This window comes from Ctenocephalides felis, unplaced genomic scaffold (genome assembly GCF_003426905.1).
Source record: "Ctenocephalides felis isolate EL2017-DRISC unplaced genomic scaffold, ASM342690v1 CF-g0.4_SCAFFOLD_03571, whole genome shotgun sequence".
NCBI lineage: Eukaryota > Metazoa > Arthropoda > Insecta > Siphonaptera > Pulicidae > Ctenocephalides > Ctenocephalides felis.
The window spans coordinates 63,803,616-63,824,776 of NW_020539725.1; the positions used below are offsets into that span (position 1 = coordinate 63,803,616).

At 30.1% G+C, this 21,161-nt stretch overlaps 3 protein-coding genes across 3 annotated transcripts; 2 read left to right on the forward strand and 1 right to left on the reverse strand.

Moving 5' to 3' along the window:
• The first annotated feature begins 7,282 nt into the window (after positions 1 to 7,282).
• On the forward strand, positions 7,283 to 11,364 carry LOC113385043 (cytoplasmic tRNA 2-thiolation protein 1). The gene is made up of 6 exons (XM_026622845.1): positions 7,283 to 7,372; positions 7,605 to 7,836; positions 8,843 to 8,961; positions 9,030 to 9,218; positions 9,661 to 9,865; positions 10,906 to 11,364. Exons 1-6 carry the CDS (start codon positions 7,325 to 7,327, stop codon positions 11,241 to 11,243), a joined length of 1,131 nt encoding a protein of 376 aa, XP_026478630.1. The 5' UTR covers positions 7,283 to 7,324; the 3' UTR covers positions 11,244 to 11,364.
• A 1,094-nt stretch (positions 11,365 to 12,458) lies between these two features.
• Positions 12,459 to 16,144, reverse strand: LOC113386482 (odorant receptor 13a). The gene is made up of 5 exons (XM_026624261.1): positions 15,270 to 16,144; positions 13,597 to 13,696; positions 13,420 to 13,524; positions 12,904 to 13,062; positions 12,459 to 12,518 (listed from the first exon to the last, which is right to left on the reverse strand). Exons 1-5 carry the CDS (start codon positions 16,142 to 16,144, stop codon positions 12,459 to 12,461), a joined length of 1,299 nt encoding a protein of 432 aa, XP_026480046.1.
• Positions 16,145 to 18,123: 1,979 nt separating this feature from the next.
• On the forward strand, positions 18,124 to 20,787 carry LOC113386483 (serine/threonine-protein kinase Warts-like). Its single transcript, XM_026624262.1, is given in 4 exon segments — positions 18,124 to 19,348; positions 19,459 to 19,815; positions 19,818 to 19,889; positions 19,892 to 20,787. Coding segments are annotated over 4 exon segments (2,550 nt in total).
• The last annotated feature ends 374 nt before the right edge of the window (positions 20,788 to 21,161 follow it).

Here is a 21,161-nt window from a genome sequence, read left to right on the forward strand (position 1 = left end):
TATTGAAGTAAAACTTCTTTGACTGCGACTGCAAAATTGAGTCACCTTTTAGTAATATGAGAAAGAGACCAAAGTAAGAAAGTATCAGTAATGTTATGTATAAATGGATTTCTAATGATCAGAGATATGGATTACGATTGAGTATAAAAAAGGAATCCTACTGACGAGCAAACTAAAATAATTGCATTTATTTTTAAGCGACTATTGAGACTATAGTTGAAAATTATTATATTAGAGTCACAGATGGGTCTCTTTCGTTTCGTAAGAGAGAGAAAAATTAATGATTGACACTTTTTATGGATGATAATTGATCAAGTGATGTTTATTATATTAAATGTTAGTATTTTAGTTACCTTTAATTGGTCTTATCCTGTCCTCTGCCGGTGCAATCAAAAAGCGCAAAGCTCCATATCCGTAAATACCTTAAAATAATAAGAATATTATATAATAGTAAGTATATATATATATATATATATATATATATATATATATATAATAATAAAACGAATACTTACATGCATCGGTGTCTTCACAAGGATTTGCTCTGGCTAGACCATCAATTAATAGTTCTAAAAAATAAAAAATATACATTTAAAAATATTATATATTTTAAGTTTGATTTGAAGGAACTTCAAATTCAAACCAAACTAATATCCAAACCTAATATAATACCCTGAGGAACTCCTGATTTAACTTGAGGCATTGACATTTCTTCATTCGTTTCAAGAGAAGATTAAATGTGAAGAAAATAATATTCTTATTGACAAATTATATCAGGATTTGTAAAAATTGTGTAGAAATAACTTTGGACTAAGATGACTTCACACAAATGACTATGTTGAGTGTCACATAATTAAGTTACTTTTGGAAAATGAATACAAAAGTCGGTAGAGGGTGTATTTACATAATAGACCTTCATAGTTTTACCTATAATAACAAGAGTAAAATATAATATATAATATACCTGGTATATCAGATTCAGATATAATTTGATCATTTTCTTCTGATTTGGCAACTTTGTAGATCAGCTTGCAGGCGCCTGCCAAATTGCTGCCAGTTGCTCCCATCTTAAAAAAGGAATAGAAGAAATATTTATAAAAAAAGAACTCTACTGACGAGGAATCTGATGAAAGTAGTAAAGTGTTTTACTGGTAAATTATACGATGAAACTAGTAATCATCTACATTCGTGGAGTATAAAAATTAAACATTACTAATGAGCAAGCTGGAATTTAAAGAGGACTCTACTGACAAAATGAAAAAATAGTAAAGTGTTATATTAGTAGTTTAAAAACGGACTCTGCAATCGAGTATAAAAAGGAACTATACAAAAGGTCTCTACTAACGAGCAAATTTAATAGCAACCTTAAAGATGTACAAAATGCTTTACTGTCGAGTAAATTAAACGAAAACTGAACATTCGATAAAAAATTGAACTCTACTGACGGCCAAACCTTAATTTGGGTCTACAATATTAAAAAAGGGACTCTACTGACGAGCAAATTTAATTTTGTACTAGAAGATTAAAAAGGGACTCTACTGACGAGCAATCTTAATTTTGTACTAAAAGATGAAAAAGGGACTCTACTGAGGAGCGATCATGGTTTTGTACTAAAAGATGTAAAAGGGTCTCTACTGACGAGCAAATTTAATTTTGTATTAAAAGATATAAAAGGGACTCTAGTGACGAGCATTTTTTTGTTTTTTACTGGAATATGAAAAAGGGACTCTACTGACGCGCAAATTTAATTTTTTACTAGAACATTAAAAAGGGACTCTACTGACAAACAATCCTAATTTTGCACTAGAACATAAAAAGGGACTCTACTGACGAGCAAATTTAATTTCGGTTAAGATAATAAAAAGGACTCTACCGACGGGCAAATATAATTTTGTACTAGAAGATATGAAAGGACTCTACTGACGAGCAAATTTAATTTTGTACTAGAAGATTAGAAAAGGTCTCTACTGACGAGCAATCTTAATTTTGTACAAAAAAATAAAAAGAGACTTTTCTGACGAGCAATCCTAATATTGCACTAGAACATAAAAAGGGACTCTACTGACGAGCAATTTTAATTTTGTACTAGAAGATAAAAAGGGACTCAACTGACGAGCTAATTTAATTTTTTACTAAAAGATATAAAATGACTATACGATGAGCAATTTTTTATGTTCTTTACTGGAATATGAAAAAGGGACTCTACTGACGAGCAAATTTAATTTCTATCAAGATAATAAAAAGAACTCTACTGATGAGCAAATCTAATTTCGATCAAGATAATAAAAAGGAACTCTACTGACGAGCAATCTTAATATTGTATTAAAAGATATAAAAGGTCTTTACTGACGAGCAATCTTAATTTTGTACTAAAAATAAAAAAGGACTCTACTGACGAGAATTTTTTTTTGTTGTATACTGGAGTATAAAAAAGGGACTCTACTAACGAGCAAATCTAATTCCGATATATTAGAAAAGGGGCTCTACTGACGAGCAATCTAAATTTTGTACTAAAAGATATAAAAGGACTCTACTGACGAACAAATTACATTTCGAACAAGATAATAAAAAGGACTCTACTGACAACCAAATCTAATTTTGATCAAAATAATAAAAAAGAACTCCACTAACGAGCAAACTGAACATTGACATAAAACAATGAGCAAAGTGTATGTTTTACCTTACCGATAAAACAATAGCAGCAACTTCCAACAAAACTCTGGCATCCTGCGAGTCCACCAACACATACAATGCCGCCAAAAGTTCACTCCTTTTAGATCTCTCAAAAGTCTCCTGCTTTCGATGTTCGGCCCTGATTTCTACCAGAGCCCTCACTAACAACTCATCTGGTTCAGTGTCGCCTCTTTTTGATAACAGAAATCTGGTCAGATCTGCACTTGACCAGGATTCGATGGAAGTTGAAGGTATCTGGATAATAAATGAGTTAAGTGGGATATTTGTGTTTATATTTATATTAATATGTTTACCTGAAATTCTTCATAAGAACTTGAAGCGCATTGAAACAGTTCCGATTTCTTGAACACGGCTTTGCCTTGAATGCCGTTTGTCAACGGACATCGTCCCAAAGCTTGAGAACATATTAAAACTAATTAAACAATTTTTTTTAATTTATGATACTATAAATGTATTTGCCTGCAGTTTCTTTATTAATGATGTAGCTTCTTGATAACGTAATATAATTATTAAATTCATAAAGCTTTTTTGCTAAAATTTATAGATCATATCTCGAGCCGTGTTTCTGTTTTTTTTTTTCAATTTTAATTCAAGTTTTATTTGAAAAAATGTACCTGGTGCCGTTTTTGGAGGCTGTGGTGCCAAAGATGGTAAATGATCACGTTCTTGGCTCGAAGTTGATTGTACACGAGGTAAACTATTGCTCTAGAAATAAATAAATAGATAAATAATTTAACCCTTTCCACTCCGGATGCCGCCGCTCCGGAGGCAAAATGCATATAAATCACGCATTTCGCAAGTGGAAAGGGTTAATATACAAATTGTCCTAGACCTTAACGTCAACTGGGTGATTACATTTATCGTAACTATTTTGAATATTTTTTTATTGTCTTTGTAAACTACTAGTACATTGACCATTGAAAAAAGTTATTTTTTGTAGTTTGAAAATTATGAGCCTTGGTGAAATTAAGCTTATTTTTTAGTTTTGTTTTGGAGTTGCTCGTCAGTAGAGTTCTTTTTTCATCTATTATATTTGTAAAATTAGTTTGCCCCTCATTGGAGTCATTTTTTCTGATATATATTATAACATTGTTTTGAATTCAATTTGCTCGTCAATAGAGTCCGTATTCAATTTGCTTGTCAGTAGAGTCCCTATTTTACATATCTTCTAATACAAAATTAAAGTTGCTCGTCAATAGAGTACTCTCTTGTATTCTCGATAGATTTTAAAACTTTTTGTTTTAAATTTAAGTTTGCTCGTCAGTAGAGACCTTTTTATATTCTCTATCGAAATTAAGTTTGCTTGTCAGTAGAGTCCTTTTTAAATCTTCTAGATCAAAATTAATGTTTGCTTGTCAGTAGAGTCCCTTCATATTTTCTCGATCAGTAGAGTCTCATTTTTATGTGCTCGAACGAAATGAAGTTAACTCGTCAGTAGAGTCCTTTTTTCAACTTTTTGGATGAAATTACCTTTCCTCGTCAGTAGAGTCCTTTATCTTGTAGTGCAAAATTAAGATTGCTTGTCAGTAGAGTTCATTTTTATTTTTTAATAGAAATGAAGTATGCTCATCAGTAGAGTTCCTATTAAGTTTACTTGTCAGTAGAGTCATTTTTATATACCAGTACATAAATTAGGTTTGCTCGTCAGTAGAGTCCTTTTTTATCTTTTAATACAAAATTAATATTGCTTATCAGTAAAGTTTCTTTTATAGATTCTAGCTCAAAAATAAAATTGTCTGTCAGTAGAGTCATCTTTTAATCTTCTAGATAAAAATTAAAGTTTGCGTGACAATAGAGTCCTTTTACTTATTTTCGAATGCCATTAGGTTTGCTCGTATGTAGAATCTCTATTTAACTTGCTCGTCAGTAGAGTCTCTTTTTTATCTTCTAGTACAAAATTACGGTTGCTCGTCAGTAAAGTCCATTTTATATTTTCACGAATAATACTCACTCTTGATTTTAAAGACAGTGGTTCCAAATTTCTTGCCGACAATGTTTCGAATTGTAAATTATGTAAACTGAAAAATTGATTGAAAAAATTAATTGAAATCACTAACAATAATTTATAATAATATTATCATTTTATTAAGGTTACCTGACGGCACTCGGTGGTCTTCCTGGCGGCGCCCCTTTTCCAAACAAGGCCCTATTTGGAGCCCTAGGCGTATAGGGCCTGCAAGTGTCTACGAGTTTAGTACCTCCTGATAATGGTAAAATATTAGATTTATAAATAAATAATATTAGAGTTTTGGTCTTTTATGGGCATATTCTCAGATATTGCAATATCACTCTTATTATCAAACTGTTACTACAACTGTAATAGGTACTCTCGAACGACAAACTTTGCACTTATTTCCTAACTTTTACGAAATGCCTTAGACGAGTTCGTACAATTTGGATGCCAAACGATTCAGAACGACTAGAACGAAGGAATAATGTTATAATTACTACTCTATCTAAAATTTTGTTATAACATTCTTGTATTTCTTATTTGTATGTAAAATACGCCTGATAGACGACATTTTCACACTTCACTAACAAAAAACAATGTATTGAGTCGTATTCGGGTTTATCATTAAAATTCTTTACGACTTATATTTTTACCTTGAACATCCTGGATGTGCTGCTTGGCCTCTTTAATGATCTCTGCACTAGTTCTTCTTGTTTTTGTAATTATACCGGGAAGAATATTTGTATCTTCCATTTTTTAAAGAACAACTTAACCGCTTTAACTATAACTCTCACTTAAAGAAACATCCAATCACATAATTGATAAATTTTGCATCAGACAGAAATCAGACTCTATAATCTTATTATTCTCGTTCTCTTATCTTACTGTAAGATAATAAAACAAAAATTCATGTCTATTTGTCCCTTTTTAAAATAACAAGTATCCAGTAAACTATTGGCGACAGAGACAGTACGTGATTTAACACTTCTGTAACTCTTGGATTTTATAATCGTCTTTATATGCACATGTGTTATTAAATTTAAATAGTCCTTTATTGGTTATTCTGCCAGGACATTTCCTCTATACTATTTTTATTCAGCCTCAGACACTACATTCAATTTTACTCTTTAAACTAATTCCAAGGGTTACTATAGGACTTTATAACTCAACTACGTATGCACTTTTTATTAAATTAAAATAATGTATTATTATTTATCCTGACAGGATTTTTCCTGAGCTTGACAAACTATTGATGCACTTTTTATTTATCTTCTGACACATTTCCAATAAGTTTCCGATTGGATTCCGATAATCGCAATTGCGTTCTAGTTAGATTCTTGTATCGGTTTGTTTGTTGGTGCTAATTTGGTTGCTAGGATACTAAAAGGTTATAATGACGTGATAATAGATTTATATACAGAAATTAGCGAGTCAGACTCGATAATTATAGATTAATTCAAATTAGTACATATTTTTTAATTTGTTTATATTTATTTTTAACTTATTATTCACTTCCCGTAGGGTAAATTATTGCATATCTTCACGTTTTGAAAGTTTCTGAGCATTTTGACACACCCCAGAAAAAATAAATGTGTTTTTTGTATAGAGAAAGAAATGCATTCATACACCCAGACTAGGTCTTTTGTCTAGGTATGTCGGACTCAATACCACCTGGGTATAACACAGACTAAAACATCAGCTTTGCCTTTGCTTCCAGTCGCACAGAAACCGCCATTAGGCATTACTTCGTAGGGGGGGCTCTAGAATGTTATCATTCTTACCTTGATTTTATACTTATTTTTTAAATGAGCATAGTCTCATTCGCCCTTTAGATGTGTGTGGATACGATTTCTCGTCCACCTTTTTCGAATGATTTGAATTCAATTGACATTGAATTCCTATTTATAGGCAGATGATTTAAAAAGCATTCGATTTGTAATGACGAGGAGAGGTGGTGATTAGTTTTCGCAGGGGCAGGTCCAGCCGTTTCGCAGATACCGAGATAAATGTGCAGAAAATTGCAGTTTTTGAGAGAACTAAGTATCCGAATCAAAAAACTTTATGCTTGTGTTGACGAAACGATTGTTCTTTGAGATTTTTTTTTATAATTCAGATTTTCAAAATTTTAATTCGGTACGGAAAGTTCTAGCAATTTGCCTCGAGACACGTTGCCATACACCACTAGTTTATTTAGTATCCATGCATAAAATGTTAATAAACATTTAATAACATTAAAATAAACATCATAAATTCATGAATATGAATACATATTGACAAGTATTATAAAGAAAATTCACGATAAATAATTATAAACAAATATTTTAACATGAAATTTGTGACTTGTAATAAACTGCATTCTTTGTTAAGCTTGCTTTTTTCGGAGATTCATTAATGCTTATATTTTATAATTAATCAATTTATAATTGCATCTTTTTTGACACATATTCAAATTTGAATTTTACCGCTTTATTTTTTCTTTTGACAGTTCTGTTTTACTACCAACTTCACTCTGAAAGAAATGTCAGCGCATCATGTACACGTTTTTTGAGGTTATAATATAATAAATACATTTATAAAATGTTTTTAAGGATTTATAATTAAAGTATTTGAATTAAACTAAACTTAAAGTATATATTTAATCATATTTATTGTTTGTTTATGTGAAATTTGGTTTTAAACATGGTTGTTTTGTGCTCTACAAACTGTTCTAGAAATGCTGTACTAAAGGTGATAAATTATTAAATATTATTTTATATATATATATATATATATATATATATATATATATATAATCAGAACAATAATTTTGTTATTTATTTATTTGCTCTTATAAACTAATACATTAGTCAAAGATGATTTACTTTATAAAATTCTCTTCTTGTGCAGAAAGTTCTTTCTACTTTTTTTAGTAATTAATCTTGATTATTAGATTAATATTAATATGTCGATCTTTTATCAGAGGCCTAAAACAGGAGATGCCCTCTGCAAAGAATGTTTCTACTGGGCTTTTGAAACAGAAATTCACAGCACGATAGTCAATTCAAAATTATTCAAACCGGGTGATAAGGTTGCAATTGCAGCATCCGGTGGAAAAGACTCCACTGTGTTAGCATATGTTTTAAAAGTACTTAACGAAAGATTTGATTATGGATTGAATTTGGTTTTGCTTTCTATTGATGAAGGAATAACAGGTAAAATAATAAACTAGCTGTAAGTGGAATTCTGTCTTAAGGCAATTAAGGCATCGTGCCTTAAGGCAAATTGCTGGAACTTCCCGTACCAAAAATTATTTTTTTAAAAACGATTAACATTTTTGAAAAAAATTTACTTCGAAAAAATAAGATTTTTGACAAACAATTAGACAAAAAATTACTTTTTTTTGAAAAAAAAAATTTTTTTAATTTTTTTTTTTTTAATTTTTTTTTTGAAAAAAAAATGTTTTCTTTATTTTGACATATTTTGAAAGATCTAAACTTTTTTTCAAAGCAATCGTACTGCTTTAACTGCATAAAGACGAAATATCAAACCGCGTAAGCTCCGCGTCGACGTCTAACGCGTAAACATTGGTACGGAACCCATAGGAATGTAAACCAAAATTATACTTATTGTTAAAATCTCTATAAAATATCTGATAATTTGATGTGCATATGTCTAATGATCATTTTTGACCGCCAAATGGCATTTTTTTTTACTTTTTTCATTAGATCTCCGAAACCGCTAGACCTGCCTTTATGAAAATTTGACCGGTTTTTTACCTTGTCAATAAATACAAGTAAAATGTTTTTTGAAATATTAAAATCAGACGCTCCGTTCTCTTAAAAACTGAGTTACCGTTTTCGGCACTTTTTGCCCCGTATCTTCGGAACGGCTAGACCTGACTTCGCCAAAAACTAATCAGCACGTCTCCTTATCAATACGAATCGAATGTTTTTTGAATTATTCAAATCGGTTGATCGGTGTTCCCGAAATCGTCGACGAAAATTTGTATCCGCACACACATACATACTACGCACACACACACACACACACACATACATCCATTTTTTCTAAGGTATGCCAAAATATTCAGAAACCTCTGAAACGTAAAGATATATAAAAATTTTCATTTTCGATTTTTTTGCGATTACTATAACTTACCCTACGGCAAGTTAATTAAATAATTCATTGTAAGAATGCAATTAATTGTTTTTTTTTTAGGTTACAGAGATGATAGTCTTGAAACTGTCAAAAAGAATGCTGAAGACTATCAAATGCCTTTAAAAATTTTATCTTACAAAGACTTGTATGGGTGGACAATGGATGAAATTGTAGCAAAGGTAATATATACTTCAAATATAAATATTTGTTTATTGGATATAAAACTTTTTTACTATCATCTATCTAGATTGGTAGAAAAAATAATTGTACATTCTGTGGAGTCTTCAGACGTCAAGCCCTAGACCGAGGTGCTAAATTACTAGAAGTTGACTGTATTGCAACTGGTCATAATGCTGATGATATTGCTGAAACTGTTTTTATGAATATACTACGAGGTGATTTGGCTCGGCTGCAGAGGTGCACTGCAGACATAAGTGTAAGTAAAATCTTAATAATAATAAACAATTAATAACTGTATTATTTATATTTATATTCATATTTAAATTGAAAAATTTCATAAGAGATAAATGAAATAAATGAGATAAAATTCCTTATTTTAAACAGTATATTACTTCTGTTCTGTTAAAATATTAATTACAATTAAGTATAAGTACTTATGTATGTACACAAGCGTTCTGTGTATATATGTGTATATAATAGTAATAAGTAAAAATATATAGATGTCTTAATATAAGTCTGTTACATAAAATATAGATTTATCTTTGTTATAATTGCTGTGATCTCTCATACCAGAACAATTGTCTGACTGAGATACAGTATGTACGAATTAAATCAAATAAATAAATAATATATATATATATATATATATATATATATATATATATAAAATAAATAAATATCTCATTCACTCTTTTTAGGGTGGAGAAAGTTCCATTTCAAGACTCAAACCTTTGAAGTACACGTATGAAAAAGAAATAGTCATGTACGCCCATTTTAAAAAGTTGATATACTTTTCAACAGAATGCATTTTTTCACCGAATGCATACAGGGGACATGCTAGGGCTTATTTGAAATGCATTGAGAAAATTAGACCGACAGCTATTATGGATATTATACACTCAGGTATTAAATGATATATAAATTGTTATGTGTGTTCATATAACTTTCTTGAGATTTTCCTTGAATTTTTCAATTGCAACTTGCCTGTAGGCCAAACCGTGCGGAATTCTAAGTTGTGATATATGGGAAAAAAACTAAGAATTTTAAGACCTTTCTAATGATGTATAACACTTTATATGGTTTCTTTACAGAAATATGAAATAGTGTGACTTGTTTCTCAAATCTAACCTAACTAACCTAACCTAATAATACTTTGCATATGAACAATTGAATATTCACACAAATTCAATCTAAACCGTAAAAGATACGAAAAAACTTTATTCGTACGAAAGATGCAGAATAAAATTACGAATAAAATGATATATAAAAGGTTAAGTGTGTTCATATAATTTTCTCGAGATTTTCCAGTTTTCCTTTGAATTTTACCATTGCAACTCGCCTGTAGGCCGCACCGTGCGGAATTCGAAGTTGCCATATATGGGAAAAAACTGGGAATTTTGAGACCTTTCTAACGATGTATAATACTTTATATGGTTTCTTTAGAGAAATATCGAATATTGTGGTTTGTTACTCAAACCTAACCTAACTTACCAAACTAACCTAACCTTACCGTACTTTGCGTTTGAACAATTGAATATTCACACAAATTTAGGCTAAACCGTAAAAGATACGAAAAAACTTTGTTCGTACGAAAGATGCAGAATAAAATTACGAATAAAATGATATATAAATTGTTAAGTGTGTTCATATAATTTTCTCGAGATTTTTCGAGTTTTTTTTGAATTTTAACAATGCAATTTGCCTGTAGGTCACACCGTGCAAAATACAAAGTCGCGATATATAGGAAAAAAACTAAGAATTTTGAGGCCTTTCTAACGATGTATAATACTTTATATGTTTCCTTTACAGAAATATCGAATATTGTGACTTATTTCTCAAACCTAACCTTACTTTACATTTCTATACTTGAACGACTTGAATTTCATTTATTTTTTTTGTACTATTTTTATTTTTATTTATTTTTTGTACTATTTTTTTTTCAGCCGAATCAATGGGTTTCAGCGAGACAATCAGTTACCCTAAACTAGGTACATGTACCCGGTGTGGTTTTGTATCATCCCAAGAAGTCTGCAAAGCCTGTGTGCTTCTCGAAGGCTTAAACAAAGGTTTACCAAAACTTGGTATAGGAAAGTCTTCGAAAGTCAAAAAAGCTTTGGAACAATTTGATGATACCACAGAAAATGCTTCGTCGTGTGGTAATGGTGTAAATTGTTGTAAGAATAAGATTCGGGATGGGAAAAATGAAAGTTGTGGTCAAGATGATGATGTGAAGACGTTGCCGGAGTTGTTGAGGCAGGTTAAGAGTGAGTTGGATTTTTAAAATAATTTTTATTAATAGAATTTTTAAGGTGATGATTTTTTTTCTATTTATTTTTACGCGATTTGTATCTTGTCTCAGGGGTTGGAATAAAAATATTTTATTAATTCTTTTGTAATACATACAGGGCAATTCATGTAGCAGTCATGGCAATGCTACCTTATGTTGATATCTTATGTTTCTTGTTAGTGAAAATTGTGAAAATGTCTATATATTTGCCGTGCGTATTTTACATATAAACAAGCAAGGAATAATGCACCATCTAGAATTCTGTTATCATAACATTCTTTCTTGCTTGTTTATATGTAAAATACGCCTGATCGCACCGCAAATAGATAGACATTTTCACAGTTTCACTAACAGAATTGCCCCCTTATTTCCCACGTTAGTAAAAAATATTGTTTTTTTAATTTTTTTTAAACTAAATGAAGCTACAAATTAATTTATCGCATTTTAATATTTTATGTCCGGTCATTTTTTATTTTTTGTACCGTTGTTTTTATTTTATTGTTTGAATAAAAATCTCGTGCATATATATAAATAAATAAATATATTGTAAATAAAATATGTAAATATATTATTTATGGAAATGAAATTTTAATTGTCTTTACATTTTTAGATAAATTACTAAATTTTCTGACTATTGACTACAATTTATAACATTTTAGATAACTTACAACATTTTCCAACAATCACAGCTAAATTTTTTAATTTAGAACATTCTGAGACAAACTACAACATTCTGAGACGTCTCAAAACATTCTGAGACATCTTAAAACATTCTGAGACATTTTACAACATTCTGAGACATCTTAAAACATTCTGAGACAATTTACAACATTTTCAGAGCATTTTTTTAGAAATGACGTCAAAATGCTCTGATTCGTACATCTTGTTATTCTGATTACATAACTTTGTCAAGTTTGTATAAAATCGATTGATATACGACTGTTCTCCTGGTAGATCATTTTTCAAACATAAAAACAAATAAACATTTTAAGAAAAGCTTAATGCTACCTTATTAATCGACAAACGTGACTGGAATGATATTAGATATATTGTTGAAGGTTTAAACCAACATTTTTGCAAGTGGCACTAGAAGTTTTACTTCAATAACGCAACATGTAATAATACAAGCGAAACAACTGCTATATATTTATTACCAAATTGTAACACAATTTATGATAAATGAATATTATAAATAATAAACTATTTATTCTATTCACTTTCTATGAAAGTTCTCAACAAAGTAAAGTATGACAACGACGTACTCAAAATCTGAAAGTATAAATTGTAAGTCAGTTTATATTTTAATTGTACTAAGCGGGAAATTCTGTTTCATAAAATAGCATTGTCATGGCAACGCTATCTTATGCTTGTTTTTTGGTAGTAAAACTGTGAAAATGCCTATTTGTTGTGCGATCAGGCATATTTTACATATAAACAAGCTAGGAAGAGTGTTATAATAACTACATCATCTAGAATTCTGTTATCATAACATTCTTCCTTGCTTGTTTATATGTAAAATTCGCCTAATCACACGCCAAATAAATAGATATTTTTACAGTTTTACTACCAAAAAACAAGCATAAGATAGCGTTGCCATGACAAAGCTATTTTATGAGGCAGAATAACCCCATAAATTATTCTAAGTCATACTTACAGCCCCAAAGCTGGGTAAAGACAGTACAGAAAATTTGAAAGCTGTTATTTTTACAGGTCTTTGTGACCTCATGAGGGGTAGAATTAATGTTTTTGTAACGTCTGGTCTTTTCCATTCGTGCCAGCCACAGAAAAATAGGGCATCACCTACTCCGACACTCTGGAAAAGGAATTTAAAAAAAATCCATACAACTCTAACTTTTTATCCACCCTCCAGAAACATATATATCCTAATATCCATTTTAGTAATCGGTCCTTAATATGGACATTTTCGAATTTATTTGCTCCCAAGGGCTCAAACGCTTCTAAATTAATAAATAAAAATCCTGTATAAGTTTTAGCTCTTAATATTAATATTTAGATAGTCCGCAATTCAATTAAAAGTTACGTAAATTTATTATTTAACAGAATTTTCTTTTATTACTTTGGAAGCATTTAAGCCCCTGGGAGCAAAGAAATTCAAAAATGTCTATAATAAGGACCACCCTAATGTATATATAAATATAATTTTACTTACATGGTGTATCAAATTGTCTCCGTACAAACAAAGTATCAGAAGTTGATTCAAAGCCGATAGAATGTACACGATTAATTTTGCAAGATTTCCCAAACTCATCTTTACCTGAATTCAATTTAATATGTATTAATTATTAGTTAATTAATTTTTAAAATTATTTATAAAATGAAAGCTTACCGAAGCTATTTGAAATCCGACGACACATATTAGAAAGGAGCTGATGACAAAGTTTACTAACAGAATTGGACTGAAGAGCTCCTCTAATTTGTTACAGAAACTGAAAAAATAATTTGTAACGTAACATAGACGTTGGTGTAACGTAACAGTTGTTACGTCGCACCGACATAACTTAATTGGACTTCAAAAAATAGTAGTAATATTTTAAAATAGTGAAATTGTTTCTTAAATTACGAAATTTTGAAGTTGTTAATTAATAAATCGAGACATTAAAGAAATTCTAAATTTGCAAAATTAGTTAATTATAAAATTGTGAAATTCTGAAAGTGAAAAATTGTATTATCTTAAAGTACTAAAATGTTTACAAATTAATTATATATTTACAATTACATATTATATAAATGTAAAATTGTCAAATAATAAAACTAGGAAATGAAATTTTAAATTGTGGAATTTCGTGAAGTATGATATTGTGTAAGTGTGCAATTGTGTATTGTTCAAATTAAAAACAAATAATTTTTATAACAAATTTAGAATATGAAATGTTGAAGCTGTGAAATTTCAAAAATTATGTAATTATGAAATTATAAAATTGTGAAATGATATTGGAAAAAGTAATATTCTATAATAATAATAATGTGAAATTGTTGAATAATATAATTAAAAAATTTCAAAATTTAGAATATGAAACGTTGAAGCTGTGAAATTTCAAACATTGTGAAATTATTAAATTATATAATTGTGAAATTATAGAATTTAAAATATATATTTTGAAATCACAAGATTGTGAAATTGTTAAATAATACAATCAAAAATTTTCAAAACATGATGTTTTAAGAATATATATTGTGCAGTTTCAAAAATTACGAAATATTGGAGAAATTACGAATAATAAAAATGTGACATAAAATTCAAAAATGCGAAATTTCAGTTTATTTAAAATTGTAAAATTTGAAGTGAGTGAAATTGTGAAATTATGATTTTACTAAATTGTGTAATAATAAAATTGCAATAATTTTAAAATTCTAAATTGCAAAAATTGTGAAGTGTGCAAGTATTTTTTGGGTATTTAAAGTAATTAAAAAAAACATAAAATTGTGAAATTGTTAAATAATAGAATTATGATATTATATAATTGAAAAGTGTAGTGAATTTCTGTTAAATAAAATTGTGAAATTGTTTAAAATGACGGTGTTATATGTTTGAAAAGTGTAGTAATATGATGTTAAATAAAATTGTGAAATTGTTAAATAATAGGATTATGGTATTATTTAATTGAAAAGTGTATTTTGAAATAGTTAAATTTCAGAAAGTCTGTAATTCTGAAATTTGCGAAGTGTAATTTTGAAATTCTGAACCAAAATTTTGAAAATATGTAGTTAAAATATTATAAAATTAGACATTATTAGGATTTTTTATCTTCAGAATTTTATAGTTTAACATTTTGAAAATTTCTAGTTTCAAAATTTTGTAATTCTACATTTTTAGATTTATTGAAATATTGCAATATCAAACTTATATACTTTTAATATTTTATAACCATAATCTCATAATTTTGCAATTTCAGTATTGCAAAATTTAAATTTTAAAATTTTATGATGCCTCAAGTTAATTATCACAAAATTGAAAAATGAAATAAATCAAAAATTCTAAAAGACTGTCTAATTATCAACCTGATCAAAACATTATGATGTCCAACAATCCTCCTCAAATCCTTCTTGATACCACCACCATCCACCAGTACATCACCATTTGCTTTAACCATATCACCATCCTTCAACCCATCAATCTTATCCTTCAAAATCCTGAACTGTCCACAAGTATAAATAATAAAATAGCAAAAAATGCTATCCTCCGCCAAAAGCGTCGTCACCACACAAATTCCTGCCCAAGAAGTCAGTATATAAGTAACCACATACGCCACCGGCTTTTGGGCATCGAAGGGAAACCACATCTTGTAGGGAAAGGGCTTTGTGACCATATCAGGGTGTAAAACAACATCTACCACTGGAAGGATAACATACATCCCTATCAGGAGTAAAAGACTGATTGATATAATCCTGATTACCACTGATTCGCGTTCGCAAATCCTGGACACGACTTCGTTGTCATCTTCGGCGAACCAGATTTTGCTTGCGAAGAACCTGATGACGGCTTTGAACTTTCGGCGTTCCCAAAACAAATGTATGATCCTTATCAAATTATGTAATCCCATTAGGACGGTACAGCAGCCCTCGGTGAAGTACAAGATATCGTGCAGGTTGTGCACAATAAACAAAGCTTGTACAATGCAGGTCAACAGCACCAGGACGATGGTGAAAATGCACCAGCTTCGGTAGAAGTAGCCGAATTTGGTGAGTTCTGGTTCCGTTTTTTGCAAGGGCCAGAGGCCGACGACTTTTAGAAAGTTGCACTGGCGAGGGAATATCGATAGCTGGCGGTTTGTCGAAGGGGATGTATAGGTTGGTTCGTACATGGTGATGGAATGTTTTGGAGTTGGTGTTGATGGAGGTTTTATATCCAAGAAAGTGTTAAGGGGGTGCTGCATTTGTTATTTTTAATTAAGTAAATGTGTTTATGGTAGTAAAGGGGTTTATGATGATGTTTATTTAAAAAGTGAATGGTGTTTGTGCAAATTGAATTCCAGCGTCGGCGTTAATTTGTAGTCAATTTTTTTTAAATTTTTATACATTTATAATTATTTTTGGGGAATAAATCTACCGAAGCGTGTCACGTCAAGGTCATCAATTTGATAGAATTTGTTACCAAATTGAGGGGGCAATTCTGCCTCATAAAATAATGTTTTCTTATTAGTGAAACTGTGAAAATGTCTATCAATTTGCAGTGCGATCAGGCGTATTTTACATATAAACAAAGCAAGGAAGAATCTTACGATAACTGTATCATCGCCGATTCTGTTATCATAAGATTTCGCCTTGCTTGTTTATATGTAAAATATGTCAGATCGCACTGCAAACTGATAGACATTTTCACAGTTAAACTACCAAGAAAGGAGGATAATATAGCGTTGCCATGACAATTATAACTTTTCTAACTTCAATGTTTTATTTAAATTTCAATTCTTAACATTTTTTAATTTTGAAAAAATTGATTCCACATGCAGTGTCCCCTTAACGTCTTAACGTTTCGTTTTAAGTATTAATCTATTCATCAGTTCTTTGAGAATCTAAGAATGCAATATCAAAGAAGATGATACATAAATATTTTTCGATTTAATTGCTACTTAAATATAATGAAAAGGAATAGATAATTATAATTGGAAAAATTGTATTATAATGAGATTCTTTCCATAAAAGTTAAGAAAGAATTTGTAATGAAGCTGCTGAATCAGCTCTAATAATACTTAGATATTAAATATACTTATTTGCCCGAAATATCTTGGAACTACAAGAAAAAAACTGCTTGACTGATTTTTATATAACTAATATAATAGTATTCTAAATAAAATATTCAATTTGTAATTTATATGTATGAAAAATTCCATCATCTATCGATTATTAGAAAAAATTCTTTATTAGCTGTATTTCCTTCTTGTTGCTTTAGTAAAATAATTTAATACTTGTTGATTATTTATTTAATTATTCAAAATAATTAATAATATTAATGCGCCGTGATTTATATGCAACCAAAAATACGCGCAAAGCAAAATTGCATTCTTTGAATTCTTTCGCCTAAAGGTGTTTTCACATTGCGAAATAATAAGAGAATGATTTACAAATTAATTTATTATAAAAACAGAAACATTGCAGTATACTAATTACTAGATCATTATACTCTCTTTATTAGTAACTATGAGTAGTAATTTTTCAATTTTTTAAATTTTCAAACTAAACTTTTTTTTACAACTAACTAAAGTAAAAATGTTAAATCTGTTAATTTGTTAAAAAATATTAATAAACAAATAAAAAATTACACAATTTAAATATAAGCATGCATTTATCTATAATTATTGTGACTGGATTTCTATATATGTATAGTAAAATAATTTATCTATTTTATTATTGTTACATTCTTACTCAATCGCTTATATTTAATTTCATTTATATTTCATAATCAGTCAAGCAGTTTTTTTCTGTTTTATTTAAAAAAATAATTATTATATTTATGTCTCGTGTGAAACAGGTTTTAGTCATCATGACGTCACTCGAGCATTTGTTTGCAAACTCAAATGTCGTTTCTTTTAATTTAAATCAAAAATAAATGGTTAAATAAAATTATTAATAGTGTACTGTGGGTTTTTATAAATTTTATTTGTTTACAGTTAATTTATAGGAGTCCTTTCAAGTTAAAAATGTGTGTTAATAACTTAAAAGTTTATATAAATATTTAAAGTGCATTAAATTAAATGGTTGAAGCGTGTTGAGATAGTGTGACGGCTGGTGGAAAAATTTGGAGTGAAGTTTGGTGATAGTGTGAGAGTTGGTGTAAAAATAATAATTAGAAACATTTAAAAGTTTTATTGTTCCACCAAATTTATTACTGATCAATATCAAAAGTGTTTTTATCATGAAGTCATCTTCAAACTCGTCTTCTCCAATCTCGCACATCAACATCAAGACATCAAATTACCACAAAAAAGCCTTGGCAGAAATCAAGGATTCCCTAACGCCCTTTATCAGCACTTATGATAACAAAACACATAAATTTGGTGATGGTAATAAACCGCCTCCTTTGCCGCCAAAAACTTACAAAAATAAAACACTGGTCAAGGATGGCAAGGGTGAAGATTTGATGTTAGTTTGTACAAAGTCACCAGTAGAATTTTGTCACCAGTTTAGACCAATTTTATACTACCATGCTGGTGCACCAAGTTTACCAAATCATCCAAGACTAAGCCCTGTCATAAAGGAAATATCTGGTCAACATAATCTTGTACAAAATACAGAGTTTACATCTAAAAATTTGCCTTTATTTCCTGAATCCAAATTGTCAGGGTCACCAAATAAGTTGGTTGCTCTAAATAGAAACAACCAGGAGCCTGAAGGTTTACCCATTTCCACAAAATCCAAAAATCCTTTGGTCATCAAATCTGTGAAGAGCACCCACGTGCAAAAACCAATTTTGCAACAAGCTACTTGTCCTAAAAATATTAGTGGCAACCAAAATTTTGAAATTGTTAATACACCAATTAGCAGTTCTAAAAAAATTGATCAAATTTGTGTAAATGATTTAAGAAAACATTGTCCTGGAGTGTTATCTGGTGATGCTAGTTCAAAAATCGTGGATGCCAACTGCAAATTACTTACTAATAACATTTGTAGAGCTGATGTGCTAAAACCAGGAAAGTTGATCAGAACATGCAAGTATCCTCCAAAAGTGCTAAAAGATGAATTTGGCGAGAAAAATATTGCTGAAGACTCCGGGCTACTATATAAAGCCAAGGTGACTGGCGATTCAAAAAAATCATCTAGTGCTAGTCAACATCTAAAACCAGGAAAGTTAAACAGGATGTGCAAGTATCCTCCAAAAGTTGAATTGGGTGAGAAAAATATTGGTGATGAGTCAAGACTACTACATAATCTAAAATCATCTACTGTCAGTCAACATTTTCCGCATACTGTTCCAAAAACGAACAAGGATGTTTTCAAAGACCAGGAGAACCCAAATGTAAACCAAGAAGACCAGATGTTTTTCAAAAATGATAAAATTGAAGAAGCTCGTGCAGGATTTGAGAAAGTCTCCAAACATCCTCCAGATGCTGATGTTCCAAAAAGTTTCAAAACTACAATTGGTACCAATGTCGATGCTTTATCAACTACAAATGTTTTACTCCAAGACAACCATGCTAAATATCAATTACCTAAAACAATATACCAATCATTCATCCCCCGAAAGTCTTCTAACACAAATACAAAATCAAAAAACACACATCCCAAAACTTCAAGCTCTTCCTCGAACAAAACTTAGAGAAACTCTTAAAATCCCAGAAACAACGCCAACGTCGACGCGTTCAACTGGAGAAAGAAATGACCAAACTTGCCCTAAATTCTTTGACCAAGCACCAGATGCGTCAAATGTTGTACCAGAAAGAAAGCAATTACATACGCCTACAAAGAACCAAACTTAGGAAATCTATGTTTAAAAAAATCCATCATTTGGGAACTGGTGCCTTCGGCACTGTCAGCCTTGTCCGGAAAGTAGACACAGGGCGCCTGTATGCGATGAAAGTTTTAAATAAGCAAGATGTACTAAAAAAAAACAGATAAGGCATGTGGTTGCCGAAAGGGATGTTTTGGCTGAAGCAGATAATGATTGGGTTGTTAAATTATATTTTAGTTTCAAGATTTGCAGAATTTGTATCTGATCATGGAGTATGTGCCAGGAGGTGATTTGATGGGGCTTTTGGTTAAGTTTGAAGTGTTCCGGGAACCTTTTGCCAGGTTCTATATTGCTGAATTGGTTTTGGCTATTGAGAGCGTGCATAACATGGATTTTATACACAGAGACATCAAACCAGATAATGTTTTGATTGATGGTAATGGACATATTAAGTTGACGGATTTTGGATTGTGCACAGGGGAAAGGGGAAATAATTATTTGACCAAAATGGATTTGGAAGTCCAGTTGGCTAATGATGATATAGATAATTATAATGTTCCTCCGGATCACTTGGTCTACTCTCTAGTTGGCACACCCAACTACATAGCTCCCGAAATTTTACAAAAACGTGGTTACACCAAGTTGTGCGACTGGTGGTCCCTAGGTGTAATTTTATACGAAATGCTCGTCGGACAACCTCCGTTTGCAGCCCCAACAATTCCAGAAACCCAACACAAACTCCTAAACTGGAAAAAACATCTACACATACCAGACAAACCCAACATCTCACCAGTTTCTAAAAATTTAATCCAAGGACTTCTATCTGATCCTGGTGAGCGTTTAGGACAAACCGTTGACGATATCAAGAATCACCAGATGTTTTTGGATTTGGATTTTGATGGTTTGAGGCAACAACCAGCTCCTTATATTCCTAAAATTGATTTTGATACTGATGTATCCAATTTTGATACTAAAAGTGGAAAAGTGTCGCCAGGAGGTGATGGTGGTGTTGGAGGGATGTTTTATGGACTTTTTGGGTATACGTTTAGGAGATTTTTTGATGATGCGCCTGAGATTTTAAGAGATTTAGATGTGGATGAGGATGGTTTGAGGAAGTCTATATATGTTTAGCAGAAAAAGGTAATCTGATAATTTATTAATATAATTTTCTTAGTTCTTGGACTTTTAAAAATTTTGATATTTTCAAAATAATTACGTATTTTTCATATTGATATCCATATAGTTCTGTTTCAAATTTATGACATTTTTGAAAAAATTTTCATTTCTCAAAATATTATTGTTTTTAGTCATATTGGTATTTTCTAAATTTTGATTTAAAAAAAAAATACAATTTTTAGAAATTTTGAAATTTTTCTGGCCTTCAAATTTTTCATGTTTTTGGCATTTGCACTATTTTTTTATATGAATTTTGTTTAAAAATTAGATCTTTTTCGAAATTTTGACATATTTAAATTGTGATTTTTTTCAAATTTGGATCTATTGGT

Bases quoted from the DNA above. Each gene is read 5' to 3' on its own strand.
- LOC113385043 (XM_026622845.1), top strand. From the start codon at position 7,325: ATGGTTGTTTTGTGCTCTACAAACTGTTCTAGAAATGCTGTACTAAAG. The intron at 9,219-9,660 runs GTAAGTAAAATC...CACTCTTTTTAG, and splicing joins GGTGCACTGCAGACATAAGT to GGTGGAGAAAGTTCCATTTC. The intron at 9,866-10,905 runs GTATTAAATGAT...TTTTTTTTTCAG, and splicing joins TATGGATATTATACACTCAG to CCGAATCAATGGGTTTCAGC.
- LOC113386482 (XM_026624261.1), bottom strand. From the start codon at position 16,144: ATGCAGCACCCCCTTAACACTTTCTTGGATATAAAACCTCCATCAACA. The intron at 13,697-15,269 runs GTTGATAATTAG...TTATTTTTTCAG, and splicing joins CATCATAATGTTTTGATCAG to TTTCTGTAACAAATTAGAGG. The intron at 12,519-12,903 runs GTAAGTATGACT...TTATACTTTCAG, and splicing joins CTTTACCCAGCTTTGGGGCT to ATTTTGAGTACGTCGTTGTC.